This window comes from Babylonia areolata, chromosome 30, assembly GCF_041734735.1.
Source record: "Babylonia areolata isolate BAREFJ2019XMU chromosome 30, ASM4173473v1, whole genome shotgun sequence".
In the NCBI taxonomy this organism is placed as follows: domain Eukaryota; kingdom Metazoa; phylum Mollusca; class Gastropoda; order Neogastropoda; family Buccinidae; genus Babylonia; species Babylonia areolata.
The window spans coordinates 24,074,665-24,087,798 of record NC_134905.1 but is presented as its reverse complement, the minus strand read 5'-3'; the positions used below and the strand labels follow the sequence as shown (position 1 = coordinate 24,087,798).

The 13,134-nt window shown below is 40.0% G+C and overlaps 1 protein-coding gene across 5 annotated transcripts; it reads left to right on the top strand.

Moving 5' to 3' along the window:
* Nucleotides 1–23: 23 nt before the first annotated feature.
* Nucleotides 24–8,972, top strand: LOC143275344 (uncharacterized). Of its 5 annotated transcripts, none has more exons than XM_076579378.1 (6): nt 24–161; nt 1,003–1,093; nt 1,288–1,306; nt 5,566–5,661; nt 6,917–7,040; nt 8,783–8,972. In XM_076579378.1, the coding sequence occupies exons 4-6, from the start codon at nt 5,587–5,589 to the stop codon at nt 8,818–8,820; spliced, it is 237 nt and encodes a 78-aa protein (XP_076435493.1). In that variant the 5' UTR covers nt 24–161; nt 1,003–1,093; nt 1,288–1,306; nt 5,566–5,586; the 3' UTR covers nt 8,821–8,972. The 5 variants fall into 5 exon arrangements, with proteins under 5 accessions (XP_076435493.1, XP_076435491.1, XP_076435490.1 ...); XM_076579376.1 differs by having other exon boundaries at nt 1,288–1,312; XM_076579375.1 differs by lacking the exon at nt 1,288–1,306.
* The last annotated feature ends 4,162 nt before the right edge of the window (nt 8,973–13,134 follow it).

Sequence of the window (13,134 nt, the reverse complement as noted above, 5' to 3'; positions counted from 1 at the left end):
ATAATAGCCGTCATATGACGAACGAAAAAGTCACGTGACAGACGGAAGTGAAAACTGTATGATTAAACTTCGGGCTCAAAAGAGAGTGAGTGAGTGAGTTTGTTTGCTTTTTTAGCAAAGCACGCACGACAGACAGGACACGGTTGTTCAGAATTTTACAGGTGAGCCAGTGTAGCACTTGCCAAGGTAGCAAACCAGAAATATGTATGTTGATGAGCCAGTTACACTATCTTTGTTTTTGTTTTTACAGTTTTTCTCTCAGTTTTCAGCGATATTTATGTTTAGAATCAAAGAATGCTCGTTATCACTTTTTCCTTTAAGTCGAGCAACCGGTGTGTTCAACAGTTCATCTCGCTCTGCGCTTGTCTGCTTTACCCTGTGGTTACGCATGTGCATGCCATCCAGTATTCAGTCGTGTTCCGTCGACAATTTACAGTGTGTCACGGCACGGTCAACTATTTTTTTCAATTATACCAACCATTTTGATGCAGTTTTGGATGTGCAGGTCAAAGATAAAAACCCATAAAAAAAGGTACTCTTGGATTTAAAAAAAATAATTTTAAATGTTTTTAAACTGGTACAGAGGGTAGTGCATTTACTACCACTGATATGACAGTATTAGGCTGTTTTTGTTTTGTCATGTTTTGTTTGTTTTCTTTTCAATATTCGATTCAGTGTGGTTTTAGACATTTTTTGGGTGTATTATACTGATACCCCAGACAAAATCATGTCCTTTTTTCAATGCTGAATATTTGCCCGCAGAACTATGTAGGGGAGATGACTGGTATCATATAGGTGCCAGTGATAATTTTGTTCGTTTTCACGTCAGTGTAATATTCTTTGTTACGGACCGAACCCTTAATTTCATTTTTTTCATTTTATAACCCTATAACAAGATGATAAAGTTATATTAAAGCACAATTTTATTCAAAAGTATATTTTCTTTCGAAGAATTTACAAAGTTTTTGCAACTGAATGACTTCCTTTTCCTGTTTCTTTAAGTTTTACTGAAAGCGAAGTCCGTACGTGTCAACGGTTGTGGCAGCCTGTTCATCTTCGAGGCTATCTCCGGCGGACACCCCATCTGATAACAGTAAGTTTCAATCTCTAACTTGAAACCTTACACCCCTCCTATTTTATCAAATCGTATTAATGTCACGGCTTATTTCTCACATAAGAAATGTCTGAAATTACATATATATTATTGGTGCATTGTTGAAGCGATAATATAATTGTATATTTAGTTGACCTGCAGTGATGTTTCAACCCATTTTCTGTGGTTTTCAGCTCAATTTGAAACCTGGGGGTACGGGTAGGTACTGTACTTAAATTTTGGTATGGATTCAGGCTTTACATAGTATGCAGCCATCTTGCAATGCACAAAAAACCAGGATCAGGATCAGGATTTGGGGCGTTGTTTTATACAACTTAGGCATTTTTGGCAGATTTATTCCTTTACATTGTTGGTCAGGTCATTCACCAGCTCAGTCATTTTATCCATCAAAGCCATATTTCGTTTTTGTCAGTAATTCGTGTGTATCTATGAGGTTCTTAAAAGTATTTATACTAAGTGCACATTTGATATTGTTTGTTAATTTGTTCCAATAATTTTTTACTGTTACTAAATGTATACTTTCTGAGATTTGTTCTGCAATACTGTTTAAATATTTTGTTTGTACTGTTTCTTGTAGTGTCTACCTTTGGAATACAAAAAAAGCATGCTTTGTTTACATCAGTCGTCAAACCCATTTAATATTCTGTACATCTCTTCTTGCTTTAAGTGATGGTAGTTGTAAGTACTTTAATCTTTCTTGATATGAATAATCTTTTATGCTATAGTCGTATAGACCAGCTTTGTTGCTCTTCTTTGAGCCCGTTCTATGGCTTGTGACTGCTTTATTTGTGTTGGGTACCATACAGTGTTTCCATATTCTAGGATAGGTCTGTTTTATATAACCGTAAGAAAGTAACCTTATCTATAAATGTAAATGCTCTTTTTATTATTCCAATCATTCTGTTCGCTTTGTTTATACTATTTGTTATATGCAATGACACAACCGTTCTGTCTGCGAGCCCAAGAGCCGCTCTTTCTGTTACCTCCCAACTGTGCAGTGGTAAGTAAAATTCATATGATGGCTTGAATCTATTAGTTTTGGTTTGTGTTCCTGAAATGGGCCATTAGGCATTAAGTTTCAGCCCAAATGTTGATTAGAATTGGATTGCACACAATATCTTTATACATGGTAAATATAAGATTCATATGGTTGCTTGAGTCAATTAGTTTTTGTTTGATGATACGGGCCATTTGGCATTGATTTTAGGCTTGTTGATTAAAAGTAGATACACATTATGTCTATGCACATGTCATTTCTTGCAAGCCTGTCTTTCAAATCGTATTCATTGAAACGGGACAAAAAGTGCTGAAATAAAAAATATGTATTTTTTGGTAACTGGAAACTTCATTTTTGGGCACATTGTGTAACCGAGTGTCTAACTGATCACTTGCTGCTCCACATTCGTGGCACATTTACTGTTGGTAGGTACACATTGAAAGAGGGTTTTTTTCTCTCCTTTATCTTCTGTCTTTAAACTAGAGTTTTCTGTCAGAATATTGTAGATCTATATCAGCATGTCTTCTTGTATTAAATGTTAAAGGTCCCAAAGCCTTTTATGGTAATCGGGGAAGTGAATTCATATCCACTGTGTGTAGGGTTCAGTATGGGAAGGCGGGGCCCAGTCCTCTCCTACCATTTTAACTCACTCAGTACGGCCAGTCCTCTCTTCTCCTCTGCACAGACCCCTCGGATGTCCAGTGGGTGTCTGAATGACCCAACCTTTAGCTTCCGTCGTCAGAATTGTGGTATTCTTTGTCAACATTCATGTCTTCAGTATAAGAGCCTTCCGCTTGCAATATTTTGATGATGGTAACTGGGGTGAAACGCTGTTAACGTCGTCTCTTTCGCCGTTCGTATGGAGAGAGTTAACCTTAGCCATCTGGTCAGGGTACCATTCACACCTGGGTGGAGTGAGGAAAATTGGTGCATTTTCCAAGGACACAACACCTGGGAGAAATAGGGAATCAAACCCTTACCACTGAATCAGAAGTGCAACACCTAACCGATTCCGCCACAGCACCTCCTTTGTCGTTTCTTGGATGCAGACAGTCAACTAAATTTGTGGTTGAAGAGTCTGCTGTACTTGGTAGGGGGGAGGGGGATGGGGGTGCAGTTTTTGGTGGGATTTTTTTGGTGTGTGTGTGACAGTTTTTAAATCCCACCATTAAGGTATCAAGGAGGTGTCACTGTTTGGACAAGTCCATGTGTATGCTACACCACATCTGCTAGGTAGATGCATGACAGCAGCATAACCCAGCATGCTTGTCAGGCCTTGAGTGCATGCATATATATTTGTGTTCCTATCAGAGTGGTTTTCTTCTACAGAATTTTGCCAGAGGACAACATGCTTGTTGCCTTGGGTTCTTTTTCAATGGGCCAAGTGTGTGCTGCACATGGGATCTTGGTTTATCATCTCATCTGAATGACTAGATGTTCAGTTTGATTTTCCAGTCAAACTTAGGAGAAAGGGCGAGAATGGAACTCAAACCCAGACCCTCATGGACAGATCGGTGTCTTAACCATTCTGCCACCTTCATCCCATTAAGGTTGCCACATTCCATCTTTGGGGATAATGCATGCTATGTGAATAGATGCATCCATGCCAATGGCAAGGAAAACTGGCATTGTCTACTGAAACGTGTTGCCATTGGTTGCCCATGCCCATGAAGGTGCAATATTTCTCTTTCAGTTTCAAGGAAGCATCAAAGTAAGCAGACTTAAACATCTGCTTTATAAAAAAAAAAAAGAAAAAAAAAGAAGATAAAATAAACAGGAGATGGGGGCATTTGTATGACCAACAATAGTAAGTATAGATCTTTTCAACATGCTTAAATTGTCAGGTCTTGAAACCTACCAAATCGATTGTTAAAAAAGAAGACATTTCAAAACAAAAAAATGCAATAACCCCCAAACAATGAATAATCAGACAAAATAAACCCATTCTAAAATGTAAAAAAGATACCAACAGCTGCAGACGCTTTGTCCATGTCAAAGATGTGTGTGTGTGTGTGCACAAAGTGAAACAAGTAACTGCATGGTGTGATCCATACAAGATACAGGCGCATGAGAGTGCTCAGAGATTCACAGTGATCACACGGCATGATGCATTTCCCTCTGCCCACTGTGATCACACGGCATGATGCACTTCCCTCTGCCCACTGTGATCACACGGCACGATGCACTTCCCTCTGCCCACCGTGATCACACGGCACGATGCACTTCCCTCTGCTCACCGTGATCACACGGCACGATGCATTTCCCTCTGCCCACTGTGATCACACGGCATGATGCATTTCCCTCTGCCCACTGTGATCACACGGCACGATGCACTTCCCTCTGCCCACTGTGATCACACGGCATGATGCACTTCCCTCTGCCCACTGTGATCACACGGCATGATGCATTTCCCTCTGCCCACTGTGATCACACAGCATGATGCATTTCCCTCTGCTCACCGTGATCATACGGCATGATGCATTTCCCTCTGCCCACTGTGATCACACGGCACGATGCATTTCCCTCTGCCCACTGTGATCACACGGCATGATGCACTTCCCTCTGCCCACTGTGATCACACGGCATGATGCATTTCCCTCTGCCCACCGTGAGTTGCAAGGAGGGCAAAGAGAGCAGTGACGAAGAACAACAAATTTGTGACCAGAGTTTTGTGATGCACATTCTTACTGGCAAATTCAGCGATACAGTTCCATAACCAGCCACGAAGAGAGAACTGACAAACCAACTGACTAAATCTTACCTCATGTGAAATTAGAAATTATCCTGGTCTTCTCACATTAGCACCACCCAGAGCAAAGCCATATGCAAGATGGCCATGATGAAGAAACTGGCCGGCACCAAGTGGGGAGCTAACATGAAGATCCTGACTCGGGTTTACACAGTAACAGACATAATTATATTCATTGCGTGTGTGAACTCAGGTATGTTTGGGTTGTTTTCTGGTATTTGGGTTGATTTTCTTCTTTTGTGGGCTGCAACTCCCACGTTCACTGATATACATACACGAGCGGGTTTTTATGTGTATGAGCATTTTCTACCCCACCATGTAAGCAGCCATACTCCGTTTTCAGGGGTGTGCATGCTGGGTATGTTGTTTACATAACCCACTGAATGCTGACATGGATCACAGGATCTTTAACATGCATATTTGGTCTTCTGTGTGTGTACACACCATTACACGTGAAGGTGGTTCAGGCATTAGCAGGTTTGCACACATGATGACCTGGGAGATTGGAAAACACCACCAGGCGCCATTATGAGATTCAAACCCGGGACCATTAGATTGAAAGTCCAACGCTTTAGCCACTCGGCTGTTGCGCTGGTCGATTTTATTCAAAATGCAAACTTATTGTCTAGGCTTTGCCTGCATTCTCCAATCTCTTTTCCTGAAAGGAAGGCAGAATTAATGAACCCCTTTCTGTTGTTTTTGCAGGTGAGTAAAAAAAAATTCATCATGGCTGATGCTGGTGCCGGTTCTGCCCTGGCGGGCGCTTCGTTGATAGATCTCATTGACATGGATTTAGAGGAGGTGAGCAAATAGTTGGGTTAGTTGGTTTTTTTCTTCTTCTCTGGTATTATTGCAGCCATGATTTGACATTTGTTGTATTTGTATAGATTTGTATCCTTTAATATTTGATAAAATATCATATGAATCCTTGACATTTTGAGGGAAAAAAAGAACCGTTGATTGACCAAGATAGCATTTATGAAATAAATTATTGAAAAAAAAATCATTTCCTGACCCAGAGAACAGCTAACTTAAGATTATTTGAATTGAGTTAATGGTAATTGAAATATGACAGTTGCTTCCGGTGAAATCCATTCTTTCTCTCTGTCTCTTGCTCCTTTTCCTTGCTGATTAAAAAAACAAACAACCCCCCCCCCCCCCCAAAAAAAAAAAACACACAAAACCACACCCCAAAACAGTGCTTGTTTAGTTATTACTTTTCCCACTTTTTTTTAAATTAAAAAAGGGGGGTTAATTTAAACAAATTCAATTCATTCAGGGACAATAGAATGCAGTAACAAGCATTAGTAAAACATGCACAATAAGCAGCTTATGAGGTACTCTCGCAATGGTGTACACACAGAATTGCAGCATCAAAGAAACAAACAATACTAATGCCAGAAGTGGAACCGGATATAGAAACGCACACACATGCACTTTCGAGTAAATACAGACAAAAGTAGAAAAGAGAACAGTAATAAAATTAGAAAGTGAAGACTGGCAAAAATTAAACACCCAGAGCACAGCTATGCATACCCCCAAACATAGACAGCAGACCAAACAAACCACATCAGATGTATGAGCAAATTGTTGCCAGGTGTGAATGTGTGTCTTCATGTTTTACATTTATTTGCTTATTTATCATCATTGTCTTATTTATTTATTTATTTATTATTATTATTTTATTATTATTATTACTACTGCCTTTTTTATAATTATTTATTTATTTATGTAAGCTTAACTATTATTTATTCACTTTTTTTTTCCTCAAGGCCTGACTACGCGCGTTGGGTTACGCTGCTGGTCAGGCATCTGCTTGGCAGATGTGGTGTAGTGTATATGGATTTGCCCAAACGCAGTGACGCCTCCTTGAGCTACTGAAACTGAGCAAATTGTTGCCAGGGTAAGGAGGATATAGCAGTACGGAACTACTACTACTTCTACTACTACTACTACTAATAGATAAATAAAAGACAATGATGACAAATAAGGATTAGGGTTAGGGTTAGCAGTGGACACAGCAGTAGACTGAACAGGAACCAGTGTCTCTTTCCAGATGGGAGACGAACCGATGCAGCTGTCAATGGGGAGGACATCCTTCATCCCAGCACACACACACTCAGGATCTCCCCTCGACGAGTTGAGAGTCCCGCCAGTGGTGCATGATCACTTCTTCAACAGTAAGTCAAAGTCCCACCAGTGGTGCATGAGCACTTCTTCAACAGTAAGTCAAAGTCCCGCCAGTGGTGCATGAGCACTTCTTCAACAGTAAGTCAAAGTCCCGCCTGTGGTGCATGAGCACTTCTTCAACAGTAAGTCAAAGTCCCGCCAGTGGTGCATGGGCACTTCAACAGTAAGTCAAAGTCCCGCCTGTGGTGCATGAGCACTTCTTCAACAGTAAGTCAAAGTCCCGCCAGTGGTGCATGAGCACTTCTTCAACAGTAAGTCAAAGTCCCGCCAGTGGTGCATGAGCACTTCTTCAACAGTAAGTCAAAGTCCCGCCAGTGGTGCACGAGCACTTCTTCAACAGTAAGTCACTGCTTCCGTTCTGGTGAAATGAAGTTACACGCCCACGTGCACGCTCGGACTAATGTCCACACAGATGCATCTGTGTTGATGATGTGCATACATGTACACTGTATGGTACGCATGTGCTTGGGCTCCAGACAGTATACTATCATGCTCATGAACACACACACACACACACACACACACAAACATGCATTGCATAAACATACAAACATGCATTGCATAAACATTCTCTGTTTCCTTTTCAGCTAGATTAAAAATTGTTCAGGGAAAAAAAAAAAAAAAAAAAAAAAACCCAGGAAAGAGAAAAGGCCCCAAGGGAGAACTGGTCCATAGCTGGTGATGGTTTCTGTTAACTTGTACTCTCAGTTTTTGCATGTTGTTTTGACCCTGAGTTTTGATTAGAGATCATTAGTCACCCTAATGTGTCTGATGTTTTAAGACATTGTGAAGATGGCAGAGAACACTCACTGGCAATACTCAGGCTTACACCAGGTTCTCACTAGAAAAAAACAAACATGCATGTATGTATGCATGTGTGCACACTTAACATACATGCATGCATGCATGCACATACACGTACATGCACACACACACACACACACACACACAGGCACACACACACACATTCTATCTCTCTGTCTCTCACACACCCACTCACACAAAGGCACAGAAACACACACACATGATAATCTGTCTTAAATTGTCTTATATTACTGTGGTTATGTTGTCAGTTTTAACAATTTTACAATTTTGGTAATTTTTTCCTTTCTTTCAATTTAAAGTAACATTTTCCCACTTACTTTTAGCCATCACCAGTTTACATATAATTGAAACCAAACTGGATTTCTATACCTGTTAATAATGTGGAGTATTGAACGTTAGGTCAAAATGTACATTTTAAACATGCTCTTGATTTGATTTTAATATGCATACAGCCAGAGTGTAAGCACTTTATAAAAGTGCATCATCATCATGATTATTATTTTGAAAAATAATTTTACAGTATTATTATTGTTTTTGTTGTTTTTAGTTGTATTTTTGCTGTCACATTATGATCATAGATATTTTCTGTATGTGCAATCTGTCTCGATCTGAATTTTCTTTCTTGTATTTGGGACTTGACAACAGATTTGCTGATGCAGTGATAAATATGAGCAGTGTTTCTGCCTCTAAACTGTTGTTACACCCAGAGTGCTATTGAAATTTCTGACCCATCTGGTTTTATATCAGTACTGACTACAACAAATACTGCTCAGTTAACGCATACATGCTGCAAAGTATATTTGCAATATAAGTTGTCATCCTCGGCAAGAAGAAACCATAAAAAATATATATACCATCCTGTTTGAGGCTTGAATGTTACCCCTATTGTGTGTATATTTTGTTTCAGGGTTTGGTGACCTGTTTGATGACGACGATTTATGTTAAACGGTTCTCACTTTTGGAATGGAACTGAGGTGTTTGCCATAGGAAACGGACTGGTTATGAAATAATCCTGAAGCGATGCATTCATTTGCTGATATCAGCTGTGTGTGAGTGCGAGTGTGAACTGTGGACTCAATAAAATATACACAAATATGCATAGCCTTGGTTTTGGTGTGTGTATAACTGTGCGTGTGTGTACGTGCATTTGGTGTTTGTGTTTCTGTGTCTTTCAACCTGAGATGGCATTTGTCATTGTGTTGTAAACATACATGTGGTGTTCTTATATGCAAATGTTTGCACAGCCTTGGTTTTGGTGTGCAGGTGTGTAACTGTACATGTACGTGCATTTGGTGTTTGTGTCTCAGTGTGTCTTTCACCCTGAGATGACATTTGTTGTTGATTGTGTTGTAAACCTTGATATGTGTGTATGAGCATGAGCATGTGATGATGGTGAATGTGTGCACGTGTATGTGTGAACATTACACTCTCAACCTATGCTTGCAATTGTCCATAATTTTGAGCATCTCAGTATGTACTCTGTACAGGTTCCAAAACTAGAGAAAACTAGTGCCTTAAACTCCTTTGTGTGTGTACACAAGCAGAAGGTCCAACATGCATATAAACAGACCCTGTGAATTCAGATCATCTGACCTTCCTGTTGAGGCAGAATTTCTTCTGTTCAGCATTACAGTGCACCCTTCTCATCTAAAGATCTTTTCTAAAAAAAAAGGGGGGTGGGGGGGGGGAGGTGTGCTCTCAAGACTATTTCACAGTTGCCCCAATGACTGAATTCAAAGCTGACGATCGTCCTGCATTTTGTGCAGACTGGCATGTCTGCTTTGTGTATACTCGTCCTGCATTTAGTGCAGACTGGCATGTCTGCGTTTTGTATACTCGTTGAGCTGATGAATTGATAGAACTTTGAGTTTCAAGTCCACTGGTCATGCCTGGGAAAGAAAAGAAAAATTAAACAGAAGTTTGGCAGTTAGTACAGTGAGAAAATTATATTCACGCCTCATTAGATCAAACACGAATCACTTACATTGCAGAGACCACACTGTATGCTAGTTTGATTTTGAAGTTTCATGTGGAAACACAAAAGGCCACACTTTTTACTTTCATTTATTTCTCTCACTTGTTAAAAAGTATTCCTCACAAATCTGCAAAAGTTTTGGCAGGTTTGTGTAATTCATGTCAGCAGTCAGTTGATGGATTATGGAAATATTACCCCCCCCCCCCCCCCCAACCTCATAGAGAATTGCTGCCAAAATGACAGAAGAAAAAATGGTCATCAAAGTATTCAAACACTTAAGTTCCTGCAGGAGTAATCTACAGAAGTAAAAACGGTAGTTGCAGCTTTGCTTGCAAAATCATACGAAGAATTTATTTTTATTTTTTCCCTTGTGGTATCCAACTGTTAAGGGAAACAACTGCTGTATGCCGTTTGATGCCCAGACATGCCCAACTGCCCCTGCATCTCAGTACCACTGCCTCCAAAAATCTAGAATCAACCAAAATTATCACTCACGTACCATGTCACATTTACTTGCAGTCATAGAACAGCACATATATATAGACACGAAAGGAATTATATTTTGCTTTCTTTTCCAGAACAGCCACAATTTTGTTTGTCAGTATTATTGTTACTGCTTTTTCTTCTTTCGTTTTTGAGGGGGGTGGAGGCATAGTTTTGTAATAGCAGTACCGACATTGCTGTTGGTGTTCTGGAACTAATTGAGACCATTTTCATGTCCATATGGTGATCTGTAATTACGGTGTTAATATAACATTTTATGGTTTGATTCTTAGTTTTACTGTTTCTTTCACTGACACAATTGAATATGACTGCATGTGACAAAATATTCAATTCACTTTGATTCAAAAATACTTTTCTGCTTCAAACAATTGAGAGGAAAAAAACAGACAAAACAGAACAGTTTCTTTTGGCTTATTCCAATGCTTGTCAAGGGATTTAATTTGAACCTTGGGTCTGCAACACAGTTGCACCCCTTCCCTCCCTCTCTCTGTATAACATGTAACGACTCCAGTGTGATGTGCTTATATGTCCTTTATGAACGGATATGGCCTACTAATTATTTTATAAATGATTTGCAATCTCTCTCTCTCTCTCTCCGTCTCTGCTTCTCTTTTTTTTCTAAAAGAGTGAACGTCAGTTGCATTGGAACAGCATGTTTGTGTGTTTTTAAGAGTGGGGCTCTCTCATACCCTTAATTCGCTTTAGGGTCAATGCTGGTTCTTCCATGTCCAAAGAGTTACTGGTGCATCAAAAAGTTTCATTCGCTTTGTCTTGTTTCTGAATTGCACATGATTAATACATTGAGCCTCAGAACACGAAGAAAGGAAAACCTTCATCCATACTATGGTATTTGTGAGCGCATCATGTTATTATCACACATGAAAGAAAAACTATCAAAAAGTGCCATGTGTTTGGTGACCAACATTTTACAACTGATCGTAGTGCTATGAACATATGACGACATACGACGGTGGTTAATTTTAGCCCTGGGGCCTCTGATAAACATGAAAATACAGCCATGTGAACACGGAACCATATGTAGACAGTGCTTTGCAGGTATACCCTGTACTTAACCTGTGAATGATCTGAGGCACTTCTGTTTTGAACCATATTAAAACTTTGATGCGGATTCTGCACGACATAATTGCATGACAGAATCATACAAGAACCAATTGAGAGCACGACCAATTGAAGACGAATCTTGAGCTATTATGAATGTGAAATGTACCTGTTATAGTATTAACTGATATCATAGACTGGTAGTCTGATTCCAAAAAGTGTTGTTTGCAAACGATGTTTTGTCAGTCGCCTTGAAGGACTCGTGTCGTTGGGAGATTTCCTATTGTTTGCCCCGAAAACCGTCATTTGGGTACTTATGATCTGGTCCGACAACGTCAAGGAATGGACCAAAATGACGATGCCAGATCTCCTCACGACAGCTGCCAACAGAACGGCGTGGCGAGCTATGACATCTTCCTCATGTCCCCCCAACGACCCCAGCGGTCAAGGGAATGAGGATGGATGAGGATGAGGATGGAGGACCTCTTCGACTGGAGCACCCATACACACCACTGGGTATGATGCAGGTGCCAAGGAACAGGAATGGGGCTAGCAAAGGAACATTATGATCGACGTAGCACTACGCACAATACAAGTAGAATGACAGAAGCGAAAGAGAAACATAAACCCCAGATGATTACAACGCCACCACGCTAAAGCCACGAACGATAATTTCAGCAAAGTCGACCATTATACCCACACACATTATACGCATCACACACACACATATCCATTCTATATATATATATTTATATATAATTAAGAAAATTCATATGGAGATAAATTATTCATGAAATTTGGTGTTGACAATGATTTAAAATTTTTGAAGTCATGGTATGACAATAATTTACGAAAAAAATCACCGCGATATATACAGACAACAATGATGGATATCATTCCATAAACGGCAGAATACTATCAGAAATCAAAGGAACAACAACCATAGCACAAACCAACTGCTAAGAAGAAGAAAACACAGCGACTGCCAGATGACGTATTAACCCCATAGGGATTATGTGGCGTAATCAGTCGGACTGGCAGTAGATGACGTCATTCATCAGACGGACTAAAAAAGATTCAAAGAAATTCAATCCTTTTGCCTCATTTGGGGTGTTGAGGATACAATAACAATACATACTCATTGAATCACAACTTCAGTCTAACGATGTCTCCGAAACACGCAAAAACGCTCACCGATGCACGCACACACACACACACACACACGCGCGCGCGCGCGCTGATGATGATTTGCACAAAACAAATCAAACTTTAACATAGTGACAAGTATGTTTTAGATGTAACGAAGGTTACACACTTTTTCCAAGTTTTATGAATTTAAGTTGTGTTTTCTTCCCAGCACTGAATAAATTACATAAACCGAACATTGACATAACAACAAACAAAACAAAACAAATCGAATGATGAACGCCCAGTGACAGCCGTCAGTCGGCTCTACCCACGCAGGTAGCCTGGCGTACAAATGACCCCGACAGAGTTTGTCGAGCGCTTTGAACTTGGTCTCCGACCGAGGATAGGCGCTACATATCATCACCATTCATTCATTCATTCATTCATAACTGAAGAAGAACAGCTACCACTACAAACAATTAGGCATGTTATGGGAATGGCTTGCTGACTGTTTGATTCAAGTGATGGAGCAGTATCTTTGTTCCGTCAATGATTTCTCTGGTGTAGGCGTACAGGTGAGTATCCTTCATGTA